The sequence below is a fragment of the Podarcis tiliguerta genome (assembly GCF_965153285.1).
Source record: "Podarcis tiliguerta genome assembly, chromosome: 4".
NCBI classification, from domain to species: domain Eukaryota; kingdom Metazoa; phylum Chordata; class Lepidosauria; order Squamata; family Lacertidae; genus Podarcis; species Podarcis tiliguerta.
Window position 1 is genome coordinate 3,933,471 of NC_139537.1, and position 22,427 is coordinate 3,955,897.

Consider the following 22,427-nt stretch of genomic DNA (forward strand, 5'->3'; position numbering starts at 1 on the left):
GCACACCGCCCACACTGTGAGAACAAGATGCTGGACTAATGATTCATCAGTATTGCATTCAGGTGTCTTTTGCACAACAACCCTGCAAGGTAGATGCAGCCGAGAGATTGACTTTATACCTACTGGTGTGACTCGGTTGTTTGCCAACCTGGTGCCCCCTCCAAATGCTCATGGGGGACTGTCCCGAAGTGTCTGCAGTCCTTTCCTGACCCAGTATCTCTCCTCACCTGCCCCTTTTCTCCCTGCCATTGCAGGCACTTGCTAGCATTTAGAATGAAAATGGAGAAAGAAGGAGCAGGTGCAACGCAGGGGGTTGGTCTAGATGACCGTCAGGGTCCCTTCCAGCTCTACAATTCAATGGTTCTTTGTGCATGGGGGAAAGGGCAAAGATGCACTAAACCAGCTTTCTTCTTCCTCTTCTGTGGCATAGCTCAGTTGGCAAAGCATGAGACTCTTGATCTCAAGGTCATGGGTTCGAGCACATTGGGCAAAAAAATAATAATCCTGCATTGCAGCGGGTTGGGCTAGATGACCCTCAGGGTCCCTCCCAATTCTATGATTCTTTCCTTGGGTTCTGCTTCAAGTGGCGCTTGGGAGCAGGGTTTGTCTCTTCGTAGGCTTTGCACCACCGTGATCTGAATGTATACCCTGCCTATTTTTCAAATCTGTCTGAAGCAGTAAAACGACGAAATAATACATAAAATGTCTGCGGTACATAAAAAGTAATGGTGTGAAACCTTGGTTAACGTAGCAAGCCCAGAAATCAATTAAGCAAACGGAAACAGCAGTTCATAAAGCAGCGATTTAGAAAGAGAGGGAGAGCGAAAACAGACAAAGGAGCAGAAAACACTCCTCTAGAGGTCTTTCTTAAACAACCAAATGCCTGGCGATGGGTTTCATGTGGAAGGGCATTGCACAGGGCAGGCGCCACCACCGAGAAGACCCTGTTGCTTATCATTGCCTGCCGACCCTCTCACCTGGAGCCAGGCCTCAGATACTGGATGGAGCAAGCAGAGAAAAATAGATGAAATAAGGTGGGCTGCAGGGTCTTCAGCTCCTAAGCTGTTTGGGGCTTTAAAGACACCATTTGAAATAAATGACACACATCTATTTGGTTCTGCCTTCCAGCCTAGGGTTGGGGCAGGTGGTCTTTCTGTCCAGGACTCAGGCAGAAGCCTAGAACCAGTTCACTTTCCTGGCAATTCTCAGGGCCTGGGAAAACAAAGAGTGACCTTTGAGCAGTAGGGTTAGAACCTTTTGACCCCCCCCAAAAAAAGATGATTTCCTGTATCATAAATGGATAAACTTATGCTTAAAAGGGGACTGATTCCTCTCAGCTGTGAAAAAAGGGCACCCCAAAATGAAAAGTTGGAATCACCATATAGGTAACTGTACTGGTTCTAGGGGTTGCTCGTGCGTAAGCTTGTCCCAACCTCTGGCTGGGTTACCTTAGTGAACCTTTTCTGTCCGGACAGCCACTCACCCGTGGCTGTCTCAATCGCTGGCAGAATCCGTCAGTGGGCGTTTCTTTAACTTCTTCCAGCATAGAAGCTCTTTGACGCCTAGTCTTCTCCTACTCTCTCTGCGCGAAAGCCTTCTGCGCAATGAGGGCGTAGGCAGCGGAGGACCTCTACTCTCCCCGCTGGTCCCCGGCAAGGAGTCATGGGACCGCCTCGACGATTCCCCCATCTGCCCCCCTTCTCCACTGGAGCTACGCTGATTCTCTCCCCCAGAAGATGGGCTGCCCCTCCCACTCCCGGGACGCTCTCTGGGATCCCTTTGGAGCTTGCTCTCTCCCTCGGACACTGGTGGCAGTTCCCTGATAGTAACATTACTACTCATAAGTATAAGCACTGTAAAAAAACCCTTAATGGATCTGTTTAGAACTTTTACATTTGTCTGGAACTTCCTAAAACTGTATTGGACAATTGCCGGATCCATCCATCCAGATCGCAGGAAGTAATCGGTGTGCATCACACAATCAAAGCCAATTTTATTGCAGCTGAAGCAAAGGCCAACTGCAACCTCGGTTTATTCTAAGCAACAATGTACAAAACATTGTGCGAGTATTAGAGAATTTGCCAGCTCTATTTTCCCTGTATTATAAGACACGCTCTGCATATTACACAACACGTTGTACAGCTACATATACAAACAGCGATTGATTTCGAAGTGAGCTTTTTCCAAGAGATTTGGAAATGACAGTTCATTCCTTTGTTTTTTAGGCAAAAGTTCATCTAGCTAAGCTACAGGAACACGAGGTTGTTAAAAGTTGCAACCCTAGTGGGCAGCTTGTGGGGCGGATGTGGGTCGGTAGACCGAGGAGCCAGACTTAAGCTCTGGGGGGGAGTGTTGCGGAAGGACTTTGTTGTTGTCCCAGCCTTCATGCTGCAAGAAGGCCACTTTGGAGTGATATAAGACCATAGCGAGAAGCCAGAATATCCAAAGAGGATATGGAAATGGCGGAAATGACTGGCAGAATCCGAGACCAGGGAGAAGAGTCGATGGAAGAAGATTGGAAAAAATTTAAAGTATATTTACAGAAATATTGCGAAATTAATGAATGTTAGAAGAATGCTGGAATGAAGCTATATGGTTTTAGCAGAAATGTTATAAAGAATTAAGCAAAAACTGATTGTTAATGGGCTAAAGTGGAAAATTTAGATTGAGTTAAGATAAATTATAGAACAAAAATTGAGAAAGAGGGAAAGGATTTGCTGAATTAGTATTTGAACTAGAATACAAAAAAGGGAGGTGTGAGGAAGTCGAGGAAACAAGTAAATGAAAGATAATGATATGGAATTTGGATGTGTGTGTTTTTTTATTATTATGCTGTTTTGATGTATTGTTCTTTTTTCTTTTTCTTTTTTTCCTTTCTTATTTTTGATATATTGTTTGTTAAATTTGTCATTGGTTCCCCCCCTCTTTTACACTTTTTTCTGTAACTATAAAAATCTTAATAAATATCTTTAAAATATATATATATCCAAAGAGGAAAGTTAAATTTAACGTTAGAAGAAAACAGACATGCGGGGCACTCGAGTGAGGTTGATGTGTGATTTATTTCTCAGAACTGAAGTGTTGATTTGTGCCTGGAGCAGACCAGTGACAAATATATACAGCATTGGAAGACGGAACACTTTGTTCAAAGGCAAATGATGAGATTGGGCAAAGAAACAAGAGATTCAGTAGCGGAAGAGGATGCTGGGTGAGCAGCCGGGAAGCAGCCGGCAGAAGGCGCGCCCTCCCTTCTCCACCACAAGCTCCTCCGCAATCTTCAGGTATGAGAAATGTCTTCTGCTGCACGAGTTAGCCAGACTCAAGTCCGCAGCAGAGCCACATGCCCTCGGTTGATTGTTGGCTCTCCGTTGACCCCTAAAAGATGAGAAAGGAGGGGTTATCCTGGACTAGGCGGCTTTCTGTCACAGGGGAGTTCCGAGTTCTTTACAACAACAACAACAACAAGGCATATCTAACTCTTGTTGGGGACACGGGTGGCGCTGTGGGTTAAACCACAGAGCCTAGGACTTGCCGATCAGAAGGTCGGCGGTTCGAATCCCCTCGACGGGGTGAGCTCCCGTTGCTCGGTCCCTGCTAGCAGTTCGAAATCACGTCAAAGTGCAAGTAGATAAATAGGTACCACTCCGGCGGGAAGGTAAACGGCATTTCCGTGTGCTGCTCTGGTTCGCCAGAAGCGGCTTAGTCATGCTGGCCACGTGACCCGGAAGCTGTACACCGGCTCCCTCGGCCAATAAAGCGAGATGAGCGCCGCAACCCCAGAGTCGGCCACGACTGGACCTAACGGTCAGGGGTCCCTTTACCTTTACCTAACCCTCTTTGGCAATATTCATGTCTCATTTGCAGACATACTTAGCCTGCCCATGGGCCTGGTACCCGAAGCCAGGTGCAGAGCACATCCTTGGGTATCCTGCTGTCTTCCATTCTGTGGACGTGAGCAAGCCAGTGTAGCAGTCACAGAGACAGAAGTGCTGGGAATGTGGGCTTTCGGGAGCGCATCTTTGTTTGCAAAGATGTCTGCAGATGTTACACGAAGGGTGGCAACACCGTCCCCGCCCTGTGGGAATCCCTTGCGGACGACCGCAGTGCCTGGAGACAGTCAGTCGGGTTGCTCATCTCTAGCAGTGACCAGAGGAGGAATGACCTCTGGGAGGAGAGCAGAAAGGAGAAACGCCCGGGTGCATCTTCAGCAGCACAACCGGATGCCTTCCTCCGCCCCAGCTGCAGCAAAACATCTCTCTCCCCTATCGGTCTCTACAGCCACAGCAGGTGCTCCAGGTGTCCAGCAGTTTGCCTTCACCCCCAAAGGAGCACTTCTTCACTGTCTCCCAAGATGGACGGATGCCAGCAAATTCTCTGCCGGCCAGTTCTTTGTTGGCAACCACAGAAAGATGGACTTTGCAGTTTGTTTTTTTAAGTGTTGCATCCCTTCCAACCAATAGATAATACTGTACAGTTTGGCTTCCACTGACTCTTTTTGCCTAGTTCTGCCTACAAAATCAACCCCTGGTTTTGCTGAGTTAAAGACCGCCGTGTTTCTCTTTAAATCTGCTCTTTGCCTGCCGTGGGAAGCTCCGAGTTCCCTTTACAGTTTGAGACAGTTCTGGGTTACAAGCCAGACACTTGAAGGTGGAGGGTTCTTTTATCCCAGAATCCCAGGCGTGCAACCTGATAATCTCAGTGCCTGAGAGGGGCTTAGCTTGCAGTCTCCACCTTGGAGCTGAGTCTACAAGCCCACCTCGTGGCTACAACATCCAGGTTTTTTTTACACGCACAGACACACACCCCTGCACACCTGGCTTTGTGCAACATCTTGCCCAATCGAGAGTTCTGGAGAACTCAGGAGCTTGCAGAACTACCGCAGCATGTCTCTCCTTGAAGAGAAGCACCCTGGATAATTTGCAGGACAGAGAACCTTTTAACCTTTCTCATGGGGCCTGCAAGGGACTGGCAAGTGAAGGGGTTATGGACAGGGATGGGGAGAGATGCTGTCCTTTGTATACGAGGCCCTGGGTGGTGCTGTGGTCTAAACAATTGAGCCTCTTGGGCTTGCTGATTGGAAGGTCGGCGGTTCAAATCCCCGCGACGGGGTGAGCTCCCATTGCTCTGCCCCTGCTCCTGCCAACCTAGTAGTTCGAAAGCACGCCAGTGCGAGTAGATAAATAGGTACCACTCCAGCGGGAAGGTAAACATTGATTCCATGCACGTTTCTGTCACAGTTTCCCATTGTGCCAGAAGCAGCTTAGTCATGCTGGCCACATGACCCGGCTCCCTTGGCCTGAAAGCGAGATGAGTGCCGCAACCCCATACAATGGTACCTCGGCTTACAGATGCTTCAGGTTATATACGTTCCAGGTTACAGACGGAAGTAGTACCTCGGGTTAAGAACTTTGCTTCAGGATAAGAACAGAGATTGCACGGTGGCGGGGGTGAGAGGCCCCATTAGCTAAAGTGGTACCTGAGGTTAAGAACAGTTTCAAGTTAAGAATGGACCTCCAGAACGAATTAAGTTTTTAACCCGAGGTACCACTGTAGTCGCCTTTGACTGGACTTAACCATCCAGGGCTCCTTTCCCTTTCCCTTACGAGGCCCTGAAATTTGCCTGACCTTTCGATGCAAGCCACGATTTGCGGGATACGCAGAAGTCCCCGTGGCCCCCTCCCCCCCCTTCCGCCTTGGTTCCTTCCTGGAAACTGACCTGGGCAGCGTCCTCCGCAAGGTTACAGAGGGATGGTGTGTCAGTCGCTCTGTTCCTCTTCATCACTGAGCTGCTCCTGGAATGAGGAAAGCGGGCATGAAAATCAAACCACGTTCCCCCCACACCCCGTGTGAGATGTCACACCCCACAACTCCCCATTTTGCCCCTAGTATAGGCTAGGTAATCCTTCAGCTCCAATGTAGTTTTAACTAGATTTATGGGATACAGACTGCCCCCCCCCCCCCAGCAGACCTGTAGAAGGGACTGAAAACCACATGCCAGACCTGCAGTGATTCGACCCTGCAAAGTGATGCAAGCCGTGAGAACAGGAAGTTGGACCAGCTGGGCCCTTGGCCTGATCCAGCAGGCGCTTCTTATGTTCTTAAGCCTTTGTTTGCTCAGATGCGCCTGAATGTAATCATCAGGGAAGGGGGGGGGGAGGGAACCTGACCTCCAGGGTAATGATGGACGGATGCTGTGTCTCTCAAACTCGGGTCCCCGGCTGCTGTTGGACTACAACTCCCATCACCCCTAGTCAGCAGGACGAGTGGTCAGGGATGATGGGAGTTGTAGTCCTGCAAAAGCAGCTGGGGACCCGAGTTTGAGAGACACTGGAAGGGCTTATTCACACATACGTTTTTCATTTTGGCCCTGTGCTTCCCTCGTGGGACATCACTCTTTAAAGCTGAATCGGAGCAATTCGGGTTTTCCGCAGATGGAGGTTTGCTCCGATTCAGCTTTAAAGCGCTGGTTTTTATAGGGAGTAAGGGTGCCTGGCCACAGAGCTTTGAATCGTGAACTGTGCCTGGGAAAAGCAAAGGGAAGTGTGGCCAGGCCCTTCGCTCCATCCCCCTTCCACGTATCCCCATAGCTTAATTCACTGCACCCCATTTCTGCATTTAATGTGCAGCTTAATAATCATCATAAGATTAAGATTTTAACATTTTACATACCAGGAGACCTGGAAAAACGCAATTGTCACTTGCTCTGGCTGCACCCAGAGAAAATGGGGCTGGGAATGCCCCCTGGGAAGCAACAGGATGTGACCATGTCCCATTGTTCACATGGACACCCTACAGCAAAAAAGACGGCTAAACCCATTTGGGGGGTATTTTTTGCCTTATGTGGGTCCTGTATGACAAGGAGGGGGAAGGGGGTAGGTATGTGCCCGGGAAAGTGACAGGGTGCCATCCTATCTAGTCACTTTCCGGGCGGCATTTGTGACCCCCATTTAATAGCTATGCCAGTAACCAGCATGCAGTCATGGTGTGGTTTTAAAAGATGATTAGGCAAATTCATGGAGGAGGTGAGGGCTACCAATGGCTCCTAGTCACAGAGGCTCTACTCTGCCTCCACAGTCGGAGGCAGCTATGCTTCTGAACACCACTTGCTGGAAGCCACAGGAGAGGAGAGTATTGCTCTAGTGAGGTCCAGCTCCGAGGGCCTTCTGGCGGTTCCCTCCCTGCGAGAAGCAAAGCTACAGGGAGAGGGCCTTCTTGGTAGTGGCGCCTGCCCTGTGGAACTCCCTTCCACCAGATGTCCAAGAAATAAACAACTACCTGACATTTAGAAGACCTCTGAAGGCAGCCCTGTTTAGGGAAGTTTTTAATGTGTGACATTTTAATGTATTCTTAACCTTTGTTGGAAGCATCCCAGAATGGCTGGGGAAACCCAGCCAGATGGGCGGGGTACAAATAAATAATAGTAATAGTAATAGTGCAGGGGTCAGCAAACTTTTTCAGCAGGGGGCTGGTCCACTGTCCCTCAGACCTTGTGGGGGGCCAGACTATACTTTGGGGGGGGGGGGAATGAACCAATTCCTATGCCCCACAAATAACCCAGAGATGCATTTTCAATAAAAGGACACATTCTATTCATGTAAAAACACACTGATTCCTGGACCCTCTGCGGGCCACATCTAAAAGGCAATTGGTATATTTACAGAAATACTGCAAAATTAATGAATGTTAGAAGAATACTGGAATGAAGTTATAAGGTTTTAGCAGAAATGTTATAAAGATTTAAGCAAAAACTGATTGGTAATGGGTTAAAGTGGAAAATTTAAAGTTAGATTGTGTTAAGATAAATTATAGAACAAAAAATTGAGAAAGAGGGAAAGGATTTGCTGAATTAGCTAATTTGAACTAGAATACAAAAAAGGGAGGTGTGAGGAAGTCGAGGAAACAAGTAAATGAAAGATAAAGATATGGAAATTGGATGTGTTTTTAAATGCTTTTGTTTTTTCTTGTTGTCTTGATGTATTTTTTTTCTTTCTATTTTTGATGTACTGTTAATTTTTTATTGTTTTTTTCCCTCTCATATTTCCCCCCCTGTAACTATAAAACCACTAATAAATATTATTATAAAAAAATAAATAAAAGGCAATTGGGCCAGATCCGGCCCCCGGGTCTTAGTTTGCCTACCCATGCTCTAGTGCTTAGATGCTCTTCCATTATATATTTTTTTTAAAAAGAAAAGAAAATGGAAAGCCCAGCAAGAAGACCTTCTGCTCTCGAACCTTCTAGGAACTTACAGTACTTTCCGAAGCAGAATCAATAGGTTTCGGAGATATTCTATCACTGATTAGTCTTCCAAACCTGTTGTGGTGAAACAAGAAGAGTTGAATGGCCATTCTGACTGCTAATCAGTTAATCCCTGCAACAACCCTGTGAGCCCTTTAAGAGACTGGCGACTGACTCCAAGGTCTCCAGTGAGCTTCATGATGGAGTGGGGATTCGAACCCTGATCTCCCACATCCTAGCCCCACACTCTAACCACTACTCCACACTGGCTTCAGAGAGGACTTCTGCTGTGGGGCAGCACTATGAATTAAGTAGGCAAGTGAATGTGGGAAAAGCAAAGTGTCAGAAGGATCTGAAATATTTTCCTTGAAGATGGAATTTGCTTTTTTTCTGGATTGTTTTATTGGATGCTTTATGCTTTTTTCTTCTTCTTTGAAATATAAGGCAGTACAGAAATGAAAATAATACTAATAACAACAACAAAACCCCACTGGAAAAAAGGCACCTAGACGTTTGTTGTGGCAACCATAACCCAGGTTTAAGGCGCCATTTGGCGACTATCTTATATATCTGAGTTTCTAACATTGGCGGTGCAGACATGCAGTGGCGTAGCGTGGGTTGTCAGCACCCGGGCCAAGGCAAGTAATTTGCGCCCCCTAACCCGTGGATTTTAGCACTGATTTTAGCACTGCGAGTGCGAGCGCCCCCCCCCAGATGTTGCGCCCAGTGCGGCCAGCCCCCCCTGCACCCCCCACACTACGCCACTGCAGACATGTTTTTATCTCATGGAGAAAGAATGGAGGAGACTTTTCTTACCAGGTCTGTATAGAGTTCCTGAACATTATAACAGTAGCCAGCAAAAGCACACCAATCCCAAGCATAGAGCTCAGCATTACAACCCTCCTAGTGTCTGAGAGAAAGAGGAAGAGAGGGAATTAGTATTCTGCACTTCAGTGCTAAAGGACACACACACACTTAAGCCATCAGCAATCCTGGATCTCATTCTTGTACTTCCAAACTCTGGGCTCATCCCTCTTCCCTTCCACTTTCTTCCAGGAAAACCCACTCTTTACCACTTGTAAAGGTAAAGGGACCCCTGACAGTTAGGTCCAGTTGTGGACGACTCTGGGGTTGTGGCGCTCATCTCGCTTTACTGGCCGAGGGAGCCGACTTTTGTCCGCAGACAGTTTTTCTGGGTTATGTGCCAGCATGACAAAGCCGCTTCTGGCGAACCAGAGCAGCGCACGGAAACGCCGTTTACCTTCCTGCCAGAGCGGTCCCTATTTATCTACTTGCACTTTGATGTGCTTTCGAACTGCTAGGTTGGCAGGAGCAGGGACTGAGCAACGGCAGCTCATCCCGTCATGGGGATTCGAACCGCCGACCTTCTGATCGGCAAGTCCTAGGCTAAGTGGTTTGGACCACAGCGCCACCTGTGCCCTCTTTAGCACTTAAAGGGTAAAGGGACTGCTGACCATTAGGTCCAGTCGCAAACGACTCTGTGGTTGTGGCGCTCATCTCGCTTTATTGGCCGAGATAGCCGGCGTACAGCTTCCAGGTCATGTGGCCAGCATGACTAAGCCGCTTCTGGCGAACCAGAGCAGCGCAAGGAAACGCCGTTTACCTTCCCACCGGAGCAGTACCTATTTATCTACTTGCACTTTGTGCTTTCAAACTGCTAGGTGGGCAGGAGCTGGGACAGAGCAACAGGAGCTCACTCCGTCGCGGGGATTCGAACCGCTGACCTTCTGATTGACAAGCCCAAGAGGCTCAGTGGTTTAGACCACAGCGCCACCTGTGCCCTCTTTAGCCCTTAAGTTGCAGCAAATGCCATTCCGGAGAAAACCCAATTGACGTTTGCTCTGATTCAGCGGTAAGCTGAATTCACTTGTGCTTTATCTTGTATTTTATTCCGTGAACTGCTCTGATACCTTTGGATGAAGAGGGGTATATAAGCCTAACAAATAAAATAAGCTGGGGGGGGGGGTTCTTGGGGGCAAGCGAAAGTGCAGAGGAGCCCACTGTATCACCTGCGAGCGTTTCACGGAGACAACGAATTTCAAAAGCCCCAAGATGGATGGAACATGTTGCATCCAGCAGGAAACCAACCGTAATGTAATTTATATACAGTGGTGCCTCGCAAGATGAAAAGAATCCGTTCCGCGAGTCTTTTCGTCTTGCGGTTTTTTCGTCTTGCGAAGCAAGCCCATTAGCGGATTAGCGCTATTAGCGCTATTGGCAGTTTAAGGGCTATTAACACCTATTAAAGGCTTAAGGGATTAGCGGTTTAGCGCTTCAGAAAAAGGGGTTTTAGAGTGAAAAAAAACCTCAAAAATTTTCGTCAATTTTCATCTTGCGAAGCAAGCCCATAGGGAAATTCGTCTTGTGAAGCGCCTCTGCAAACGGAAAACCCTTTCGTCTTGCGGGTTTTCCGTCTTGCGAAGCATTCATCTTGCGGGGCACCACTGTAATTGAATGCAAAAAAGGGGGTGTTGTTGCAGTGCACAGGCACAGCTGCAACTGACCTACGGGCATTTTTTTAGGAACCGCAAATCGGCATTTTAGACAAAAAAAAAATCATAGCAATCTGTTTCCTTCGATTCTGAGAACTGGCACTTGCTACAGAGATGCCAGGTGGATCCAGCAATGTTTGCAGAAAGGGAGAACTTCTGGAGAAAGTTTGGGAACCACTCCTTTAGGAATCTAGGATGGATCTGTTGCAAGATGTGTCAGCGGTCCAGAGATTTCCTTGGACTGTTCAGGGAAACAGCACAGGCGCGAACTTCTCTGCCGTAAGAGCTGCAGCCAGGAAGAAGATACTCACGCGACAGTTCCGGAGCGGGACCGCTGTCCAGGCTTCCTCCAAACCCCTTGCCAGCACAATAGGGAGGAGCCCATCCGTAACTGCAGTGGCAGTTCTTGTTGCTGTTGCAGAACTGAAATACATCAGGCATTTGAGCAGCAAACAAAGGATTCTTTTCCATGTTCTACAGCTCCGACGCAGGAGGCTGCCTTCTCCTGAGTCAGACCGCTGGGTAGCTCAGTATTACCACAGCGATGGGGATCACTGGGCTTTCAGGCAGGGAGCCTCTTCCCCAGCTCTACCTGGGTTTGCCGTTGGAGAATTGGAACCCAGGACCTTCTGCTTGCAAAGCAGCTGCTCTGCCACTTGGCTACAGACCTTCCACAGCATCCTATCTCAGGTGGTGCAATGGGACAGAGTGTCTGGCTGTTGACCGAGGACTCCCTGGTCCTGAATGGGGTAACTGTGCCTCTGAAGGACCAGGTGCACAGCCTGGGAGTCATTTTGGACTCACCACTGTCCATGGAGGCGCAGGTCAAATCTGTATCCAGGGCAGCTGTTTATCAGCTCCATCTGGAACGCAGGCTGAGACCCCTCCTGCCCGCAGACTGTCTTGCCAGAGTGGTGCATGCTCTAGTTATCTCTCGCTTGGACTACTGCAATGCGCTCTACGTGGGGCTACATTTAAAGGTGACCTGGAAACTACAACTAATCCAGAATGCGGCAGCTAGACTGGTGACTGGGAGCGGCCGCTGAGACCACATAATACCGGTCCTGAAAGACCTACTTTGGCTCCCAGTACATTTCCAAGCACAATTAAAGTGTTGGTGCTGACCTTTAAAGCCCAAATAGCCTTGGCCCAGTATACCTGAAGGAGAGTCTCCTCCCCCATCGTTCGGCCCGGACACTGAGGTCCAGCTCCGAGGGCCTTCTGGCGGTTCCCTCCCTGTGAGAAGTGAGGTTACAGGGAACCAGGCAGAGGGCCTTCTCGGTGGTGGCACCCGCCATGTGGAATGCCCTCCCATCAGATGTCAAGGAAATAAACAACAATCTGAATTTCAGAAGGCATCTGAAGGCAGCCCTGTTTAGGGAAGCTTTTAATATTTGATGAATTATTGTATTATAATATTATGCTGGAAGCCGCCCAGAGTGGCTGGGGAAACCCAGCCAGATGGGCAGTGTATAAATAATAAATTCTTCTTCTTCTTCTTCTTCTTCTTCTTATTATTATTATTATTATTATTATTATTACTGGAAGGTTGGTGGTTTGAGCCCACCCAGGGACAGCTGTGGCCAGCATTCCTGCATTGCAGGGGATGGGACTGGATGACCCTCGGTGTCCCTTCTAACTCTTTGATTCTGTGCTCCTATGATACTTACCCCCTGGTTGTTACATCTTGTGAAATTGCAATCATAATTCAGAACTTTCAGGTCAACGCATTCTCTTTTTATGCATATCTAGGAAAAAGGATGTATCAATGTGTTAATGGGCAGCAGGAAAGCCCGATTTCTTCTACTTTTGCAGACATCCAGAAAACTGCTGAGCAGATGCATCCTGTGGCAGATGGTTGTGTTGACATTTCCATTCCACCTTAAGGAACAGGCATGAGATTGTTGTGTATCTGTTTACATTCCAGCATAGTATGCTGGGAACTTCCGCTTGTGTATAGCTTTTGCTGTTCTCTCTGAGACGACATGAGGGAGAGACGACATGTTTCTTTGTTCTGATTTATGTTTAATAAATCTGTAGTTAAAGTATGACTTCACAAGTCTCATGCCAATTCTGTGTGCGCAGTACACTCGGCTAATAGCGTGCCCTGGCTTCTGAAGTCCGGGTCGCTGATTTACGTCAGAGCATGGGCCGATGGAAGGAGACGGCACAGCTGGGGCTTATCAGCTAGCCTCCCGGCCGACATGTTGATTTGCAGAGCCACAAAATTACCACCTGGCCTTCTCTAAACATATTATTTAGTGAGGTCAAGGCAAACCCTTCGGTGGATACTTATTTTTTGAGTTTAGCCTACTCGTAACCATGACAATATATAATAATTAATGCAGCATTTTTTGAAAGCCACGGATTCCTGGCAGCCCAACCAGGTAAGAAGACTAAATGCCATAGCATGCCCAGCTGAGAACCATCTGCAGAAGCGCTGTAGCCAATCTTGCCTCCAGGCATGGTGACCTCTAAAATGGCCATCCCCTAAACCAGGGGTCAGCAGACTTTTTCAGCAGGGGGCCGGTCCACTGTCCCTCAGACCTTGTGGGAGGCCGGACTATATTTTGAAAAAAATATATGAACAAATTCCTATACCCCACAAATAACCCAGAGATGCATTTTAAATAAAAGGACACATTCTACTTGTGTAAAAAGACGCTGATTCCCAGACCGTCCGCGGGCCAGATTTATAATGCGATTGGGCCTGATCCAGCCCCTGGGCCTTAGTTTGCCTACCCATGCCCTAAACCCTCCAGGACTTGCCCCTTCAGCCCTGCTCAGAGGTAACCGACATCACCTTGTTGTCCCCACACACTGATCCGTCCGCTATCGCTCCAGCATCATGCATGTCATCCCCTTTGTGGGAAACTATGCCCCAACACAATAGATTGTCCGTGGGAGTCTGAACTACAGATTTTTCGGCTGCAAATCTTGGGATTTTGTTGATGTTGATGCACTGGATCCTTCCGCAAAGGACATCTCTGCAACGAAAAGTGAGAAGGGAAAGAGAGAGGACATACAGCTCCTTCTCCACTCAGAGCGACCGTCCCGGGATGCCTGGTCACCAAATTCAACCTGGCTTGTTAATCTCACTAAGGGCAAAACACAAACAGTGAACGCCCCAGGCGGCTGATACATTGGGTATACATAATCAATAATAACATATTCAAATCAACCAAATGTACAATTCTATATACATTAACACTCCTCCCTCCACAAGGTTTATTTAACTTTTAACATTTTAATTGCCCCTAATTGTTCAAACCTACCCAAATAATTCAATATCTTCTCGAACCATTCCTCCTCTTTCTCACTGACCTTAAACCCTTTCATTTTATGTATCTTCACAGTTAGATATTCTAAAATTATCTATTATGATAGCCATGTTCAAATATATAAAAGGATGTCACATAGAGGAGGGAGAAAGGTTCTTTTCTGCTGCTCCAGAGAAGCGGACACGGAGCAATGGATCCAAACTACAAGAAAGAAGATTCCACCTAAACATTAGGAAGAACTTCCTGACAGTAAGAGCTGTTCGACAGTGGAATTTGCTGCCAAGGAGTGTGGTGGAGTCTCCTTCTTTGGAGGTCTTTAAGCAGAGGCTTGACAACCATATGTCAGGAGTGCTCTGATGGTGTTTCCTGCTTGGCAGGGGGTTGGACTCCATGGCCCTTGTGGTCTCTTCCAACTCTTCTATGATTCTAGGATTCTATGAAATGGACCCTGAACTTTCAAGGTCATCCTAAGGAAAGGGAGCTTTAGGCTGGCTATTTTTACCAAGGCCCAACAAGATATCCCTCCTGCCTCCAGTGTCGATGACAATGATGTGTTTTTAAAGGTTAATGACTTATTTTCAGACTGGTTCCATCTTCATGGTTTAAGTGGGAAAATCCAGTCCCCTTAAGATGGATATATCTGTTGTCAAGAATCTGGGTCCTAAAACTGAGTAAAAACATGAAATTCCAAAAAACAATAAGCAGCTACAGTTAGATTTCTCTAGTAAACTTCCTAGAGGAGTCGTGCCTTGATTTAAGACCTTTGGCCACTTGGAGTCAATATTTTCTATGCACGATCTTCCTAGTAACTTCCTCCACCCCTTATTTCATACGCTGTATAACTTAAATGTATGAGTATGCCTTTTTTTTTGCTAACTGTATTAAATCTGAGAGGGGATAAAAAAGTTCTCATATGTATACATTTGTTTTTACCCCTCCTTTTCCCCCTGACAGGGACTCAGGCAGCTAACAGATAAAACTAAGAACAGCAAAAAAAAGAATCTTTCAGAAAATAAACTCTGATAAAATGAAAGCTATATGCATATCTGCCACAGCTGCGGCTTCCCACCAAGGAGAACCAGCCAGGAGCTTGCCGAGCTGAGAGGGCGGACACAGAGACTGGCAGGCGACCGCCACAGGGGCACAGCAGAGTCTACCTGTTGCCTCCCACGTGATGCCCCCCAAGAAGGTTAGGGAGCGCAATCCTTGTCTCGCCCCGGGCACTGGCAACACACGCTATGCCACTGATCAATCGCCCCCTTTGCATCGGACTCATCAGGTTGGACCCAAGCCCCCAGGTAGAACCTACTCTTCTTCGCATTTCTTGTACCCAAATTTATTCCTGCCGCAGTTGCCAATCCGATCTCCTCTCACGTTGACTTTTTTGTAGCAACTCAGCGGAGCACTTTTTGCACCTTTGGATTTGGGAGAGAGAGGAGACAGAGGAAAGAGGGGGAAAGAGGGCATCTGTCAGGAGCAAAGTGTGTGTACGTTCACAAATAAGACAGGGAAAGCATCCCCCCACCCCATCCAAATAATCTGAATTTATTAAGATGGCTAGCTCTTAAAATGGTTGGCCTCTTTTCTTTCGCATCACATCTCTAGCAGGTAAACGGTGATAGCCAAAAGCAGACCCACCGAAATCAACAGACTTAAGATATTGAAATTTGGGACATAATTGCAGTTTGACCTCCTGAACGTCAGATTGAAGACCCAAACAACCCTGATTGGGCAATAGCCTCCACCGTGGGGTTGCCACACATCCAGACATAGCCGATATTTGGACCTCGCAAACAGCATCTGGCTGGAAAGTGTAGGGTTTTTTTGGGTGAATTTCATTAAAAATAGCTCAAGAACTTTTGAGATTTTGCAGGAAAAGCGCAACAACGTTCACCTTCTGGAATATGGCAATGCGGGTGGCGCTGTGGTCTAAGCCACTGAGCCTAGGGCTTTCTAATCAGAAGGTCGGCGGTTCGAATCCCTGTGACGGGGAGCGCTCCCATTGCTCGGTCCCTACTCCTGCCAACCTAGCAGTTCAAAAGCACGTCAAAGTGCAAGTAGATAAATAGGTACCACTCTGGCGGGAAGGTAAACGGCATTTCTGTGAACTGCTCTGGTTCGCCAGAAGCGGCTTAATCATGCTGGCCACATGACCTGGAAGCTGTACGCCGGCTCCCTCGGCCAGTAAAGCGAGATGAGCACCGCAACCCCAGAGTCGTCCGCGACCGGACCTAATGGTCAGGGGTCCCTTTACCTTTACCTTTTTACCATGGAAGAGTATTGGTCATCATGTGCATAGGAGGTGCATATGGGTTCTATACCACTTACATGATTTGGGTAAATTACAACCAGATTCCTTTAAGGACTTGGGTGGAATGTCTCTCTCCCATCCATAGCAATTTAAGAAACCCCAAAGGTCCTCCCTAAAGCATAGCCAAGTTAGCTGAAAGTTCTACTGCGGCAGTTTCATCCATGCAGCTAGAATAGTATGTGTACAATCTGTGTCATCGCAGCAGCTCAGCCAGTGGCTGAAGGAGCTGATAAGCACGAAGGCTGGTCCCAGGCAGTTTCAGTATTTGTTGATTTGTGCACAAGAGGGAAAGATTCGCGAATAAGAAATTCAGTGTGAGGTTGCCATTTAATATTGTCAAATATTAATATTTTAATGTTCCATTATTTTAATGTTGTATTTTACTTTTGTTTTTAAGTTGTAATCATTCATCTTGTTTTTATTATTGCTTGTAAGCCGCTCTGAGCCCGGCCTTGGCTGGGGAGGGCGGGGTATAAATAAAAAATTATTATTATTATTATTATTATTATTATTATTATTAATAATAATACAGCATTTGTCCCTCCTAGGAGAAGACTCACAAATTCCTGATCACAGAGGTGGAGATTGGGTAGAAGTACCTTAAAGTCCAGTTTGACCTTAAATGTGAACCTACCCAAATCACACTTTCTGAAAAGAGTGGCAAACTGAAACACAACCATCCATCAAAACTCACACCTCTCTGGAGGTTGCTGTAATGGTTCTAGGGGTTGCTCGTGCGTAAGCCGGTGCAAACACCTGGCTGGGTTGCCTGAGTGAACCTTTTCTGTCCGGACAGCCACTCACCCGTGGCTGTCTCAATCGCTGGCAGAATCCGTCAGTGGGCGTTTCTTAAACTTCTTCCAGCAAAGAAGCTCTTTGACGCCTAGTCTCCTCCTACTCTCTCTGCGCGAAAGCCTTCTGCGCAAGGAGGGCGTAGGCAGCGGAGGATCTCTACTCTCCCCGCTGGTCCCCGGCAAGGAGTCATGGGACCGCCTCGCCGCTTCCCCCATCTGCCCCCCTTCTCCACTGGTGCTACACTGATTCTCTTCCCCAGAAGATGGGCTGCCTCTTCCAATCCCGGGACGCTCTCCGGAATCCCTCTGGATTTTGCTCTCTCCCTCCGGCACTGATGGCAGTTCCCTGACAGTTGCAATGCACTTTTCCCACCAAGGAGGAGAAAATGCATATGCTCTGGTAAAGTGCGCATAAAAATTAGCCAAAATATGCAGAACTGCATTATACTAAGGGAAATTACTTTGCAAAAATGTATATTAGAAGAAAGTAGCTCTGAAATGCTGATTAAGTTTCATGAGGACCTGGAAAATAATAATAATAATAATAATAATAATAATAATAATAATAATAATAATTCAAAAGCTGAAGTGGAAATGTGGAGACCCGAAGACTGGAAAACTGAGAAACCGAAAAGGCACATTTAGGGACACTCTATACAGGATGACACAAAGCTGCTAGCTATTTTGTATTAAATCATGTGAGCCTTGCCTTTGCCAAAGATCTCTTCGCACTGCTGGTGAGCATTGAAGCATTTCCCTGAGTAGCAGATGTCATTGGTGCCGCACGGCATCCCGTTTTGCTTGTACACATCCGGGGGGCATTTGGAGGAAACCCCATTGCAGTATTCGGGGAAATCACATTCAGAAGCTGCTTCCCGGCATTCTTTCCCTTCGGTGACAATCTGTTGGAAAGAAGAACCAAACCCCACACTGTTTGGATGCAGAAACATTTATTATTATTATTATTGCTATTACTGTTCAAATTACCGTATTTTTCGCCCTATAAGACGCACCAGACCACAAGACGCACCTAGTTTTTGGAGGAGGAAAACAAGAAAAAAAAATATTCTGAATCTCAGAAGCTAGAACAGCAAGAGGGATCGCTGCGCAGTGAAAGCAGCGATCCCTCTTGCTGTTCTGGCTTCTGGGATAGCTGCGCAGCCTGCATTCGCTCCATAAGACGCACACACATTTCTCCTTACTTTTTAGGAGGGAAAAAGTGAGTCTTATAGAGCAAAAAATACGGTATTGACTGCCTACATACAACAGGCTCTGGCTTTGTAACACCACATGGAAATATGCCCATAACAGACAAGATGTGGAATAAAATGTTCCTGGCATCTGTCTGCCTCGAGAGACAATGGAGTGCGCCTCTGGAGGGGAAGCCAAACTGCTGGGGAATCACAGCGTCTGCTGCGGCCGCAGAGGCCAGTAACTTGAAACTGCTGCCTCCCACGTTGTTTTTGCTGCTTTAGCAAAGTGACCTCCCTGGGGTACCAGCAGTGTGTCTGGAGGTCCTGGGCTGCCCAGACGACAAGACCCCCCCCCCCCGTCCTCACTGATGGGGTCCAAAGTAAAGCAGAGCAAGACTTTTGGCACCAGCCTGGCTGCAGGAGTTGCTGGAAGGAGGTGTACAAGGCGCCATCCAGCCGTCTTAGGGACTCTCAAAGGACCTGTTGATGGCATTTTACCACTGTATTGTGGAGAGTGTATTAACTTATGGTCTGTGTGTGTGATTTGGGAGCTGCACGGTCAGGGAAAAAACAACACTGTCCAGGGTTGTAAAGACTGCGGAGAGAATAATTGGGTGCACTCTTCCCACCTTGGATCAAATCTACGCTTCCAGGTGCCATAAGGAAGCTGCAGAGATAGCGCAGGATAGTGCACATCCCGGAAATGATCTCTTTCAGCTTCTGCCTTCTGGAAGAAGGGACAGGGTTATAAAGACTAGGACTAGCTGCCTGAGAAAAAGTTTCTATCCAAATGCAATTTTGGTTTTAAACGCAGTGTAAGGTAGTCTCTGTGGGAGTATATTGTATTTAATTATGGGGTATCAGAGTTTTTAGGGGGCTAACCAGGTTGCAGTGGCATAGCGTGGGGGGTGCAGGGGGTGCCGGCCGCACCGGGCGCAACATCTGGGGGTTAGGGTTAGGGGGCGCAAATCCACGGGTTCGGGGGCACAAATTACTTGCCTTGCCCCGGGTGCTGACAACCCACGCTACGCCACTGCCAGGTTGGGATAGCAGGGATAGCAGGCTTGTTGGTTTTTGAATGTCTGGTGTAGATTTTTTCAATTTCGTTGTTCTGTATGGGACAATGACAATAAAGATTATTGTACAGTATTGTATCGTATTGTATCATTCCGGATTTGTGTAGGGTTTGTTCCTTAGGCATTTCTTCTTCTGACGATGTCCCACTAGGCAGCGGAGGTTTAGGATCAGAGTTTTCCTTCTTAGCCTCCCTTCCCAGGTGGAGGAGCCCCTTCTGCCCACGTATTCCCTCTTCATCTCGTGCAGAAACGGCCTTCTTGGCCGTTGGACCCACTCTAGTCTGCTCAATCTGCCAGAGCCCAACTTTGCAAATAAATATAAATAATCACAAGTGCATCAGTGTGGGATACGCAAACAGATCTATGCAAACCTGGGTTCTCTAGCTCAGCAAGTTCCTTCCTGGCTGACAGCGTTGAACTTGCAAACTGTCGAAAAACAAGGCTCTTAAAAATTATATTGCCTACGATGAGCGCATTTTGTCTGTAAAATGGCGCTGCAGTGGATGTACTCATAAAATAAAATGAGGATGGGTAAGTATTGAGGGTTGCTAAAGAAGAAAGGCATAAATGCAGATAATTTAGCATATGTTTGGCCTTCGCCAACTCGAGATGGAGAAGAAATTCGACCCGAAGAAAGAGACCACGTGCATTATCTAATGCAAAGAAGCAGCGAAAGGCATTGTGAGGTTAAGATAACTATCTGCACAAGGATGTCACGAAGGCATTTGCTGGAGGTTTGACAGACCCAGAGAGTAAGGATTTTAAGCACCAAACCAGAGGCCAATGGCAGCTGCTGTGGCGATCTTACCTTGCAGTTGTCACAGCAGAGTCCATGAGTACACACTGCGTTTGGTTTCCGCCTGCAATCCTCTTGGCAGCAATCATTTTTCTGGCACTCCTGTCACAAAAGATTGCAGGCTAGTTAACAGCTTCTTGGACCTAGAGCACCTTCCAGAGCTGTTCCTCTCCTCCTTCTCTTCACCCCCCCCCCAGGCAGACCTGACCTGGGAGTGGAAGCTGTGGCTGCGCATGAAGGAGCTGTCAGAGCTAGGCTCAAACGAAGGAGCCCCTTTTGGGGGACAGGAGGCAGGGAAGAGCTGAGCCAGGCTGCAGGAATCAAGAGAAGCATTGTGATTTTTGCATAGCACACACCCATATCGTGATCTGCGATACATGGCCAGGTCAAAAACCACGAGACCGAGATCACAATATGGACTTCAAACCGGTTTTGGACGATATATCGACATGTTGCCCAGCCCTACTCTTCGCAGCCATGTGGTGCCTTTGGGCACCAAGAAAGGATGGCTGAGGCTTTGTCAGGATGGAAGCTCAATGGGAGGTCTCATCCATGTGCCCCCCCCCCACCTCCCAGTAGGCAGCAGGGGCAAAAATGACCCCACGGGCCTCTCCACTGCACCTGTTGAACTGCTGCCTGGTGTGCTGAGGCCACTTTGCTGCTGGGATGGTGGTGGTGCCTTCTTCAAAGGCTGACGTTCCTGCACTTCCCGTTGCAGGGGGTTGGGCTGGATGACCCTTGGGGTCCCTTCCAACTCAGCAATTCTATGGCCCTCTGTGTTTAAAGCCTAGACCAGACCAGGCCAAGCTGGTGCCCAGCAGAGAATGCTGCAGCCAGCATGACCAATGGTCAGGGGCGATGTCCAACCGCCATGACTCTTCTTCCTCTACCAAATCCACATTGGTGACTCTTCCCTTCCCTGTCCTGACAAAGGGCTGACCCCTTCCTTGGCCTTGGAGACGGAAGGGGGTGTCCTTCCCTGACACTGCTACTTGCATTGGGTCAATGTGAAAGCTGTTAGGATATTTCTGTTCCACCTTAAAAGGGAGCAGGCTTTGAGTCACAGAGTCTGCGTATTTCCTGTTTTCACAGGATGTTTGTCTTTGCTTTCGTTTCTCTCCCTCTGCCGGAAACTCTCAAGCATGCAGTCATGGTTTTTCTTTGTTCTGATCAATGCTGAATAAACTTCTATATAATGCTCTCCTGGGTGCATCTTTTGCTGTGCATTATCTGCTGATAAGAGCGTGCATCAGTTCTAGAATGTGGGAAGCTATTTCTGGAGCTCATGTCGCTAATTGCTGATACTGCGTGTCCACGGGAGAACAATGGACGTCCGGAGACGACGTGGAGTCGAGATGGATTTTGTCTCCCTGGCAGTATCCCAACAAAAGCTTCCTCAGGAAGAGCCCCACAGAAGGACACCCCACCCACACCCCCTGTGGCACCCTATGGAGGGAAAACTGGCAGGATGGAAGAGGGTACCACTCTCTGCAAACCTCTGATCTCAGAGCCTCACGCTCAGCTTCATTCATACACACACACACACACACATATGGTTCATTGAGATTAAAAAGAAGTAACAAACAAAAGCGTTATCCAGAAGAAAGAAAAGAAAATGGTAATATTTGTTACATCACATCACAATACGTTCTTCTTGAACTTTTAATGACTTCCCGCCACCCCATCATGCACCCACCTCTTAGTCTATCTAGCGCACTATTTAATTTCGTTTTCTCTTGTTAAGTTTCATCAGTATTATATTCTCCTACCATTAGCCATCATACCACAGAAGTCATTCAAGGGCTGCCACTGATGTCATGTTATTACAGTAATCCTTAAGGTATTTTTTTTGTACATGACCCATTTCCTAATAAATGTTTGGTCAGTGTGACCTCTCAGTTTTTCTGCATATTTTTCTGCATATTTCAAGAGTTTATTTTGCCACTCCAGCTTTGTCAACATTTTCTCTCCTTTCCAATTTGTAGCAATTAATATTCTTGCAGCTATCATGGCATACAATAATATTTCTCTTGCATTTTTAGGTATATCTGGGCCTAGTACCCCAAGAGGAAAGCGTTCGGGGTTTTTAAAATGAAAGATACCTTAATCATTCTTTTGAGCTCATTATAAATTACATCCCAAAATTCCTTTATTTTCTTACAGGTCCACCACATACTGTATTTTTCGCTCCATAAGACACACTTTTTTCTTCCTAAAAAGTAAGG

General features: G+C 47.3%; 1 protein-coding gene across 1 annotated transcript in view; it reads right to left on the reverse strand.

Moving 5' to 3' along the window:
* Window positions 1-3,043: 3,043 nt before the first annotated feature.
* The window catches only part of LOC310675544 (disintegrin and metalloproteinase domain-containing protein 21-like), a 40,840-nt gene continuing 21,456 nt past the window's right edge, over window positions 3,044-22,427 (reverse strand). The window contains exons 14-23 of the mRNA XM_083436369.1: window positions 20,215-20,304; window positions 17,847-18,039; window positions 15,342-15,447; window positions 13,555-13,738; window positions 12,422-12,499; window positions 11,063-11,174; window positions 9,055-9,148; window positions 8,250-8,313; window positions 5,717-5,792; window positions 3,044-3,375 (exon numbers count right to left, since the gene is read on the reverse strand). Of these exons, the coding sequence (XP_083292495.1) occupies window positions 5,757-5,792; window positions 8,250-8,313; window positions 9,055-9,148; window positions 11,063-11,174; window positions 12,422-12,499; window positions 13,555-13,738; window positions 15,342-15,447; window positions 17,847-18,039; window positions 20,215-20,304 (957 nt within the window). The 3' untranslated portion in view covers window positions 3,044-3,375; window positions 5,717-5,756. The remainder of the gene's footprint in view (window positions 3,376-5,716; window positions 5,793-8,249; window positions 8,314-9,054; window positions 9,149-11,062; window positions 11,175-12,421; window positions 12,500-13,554; window positions 13,739-15,341; window positions 15,448-17,846; window positions 18,040-20,214; window positions 20,305-22,427) is intronic.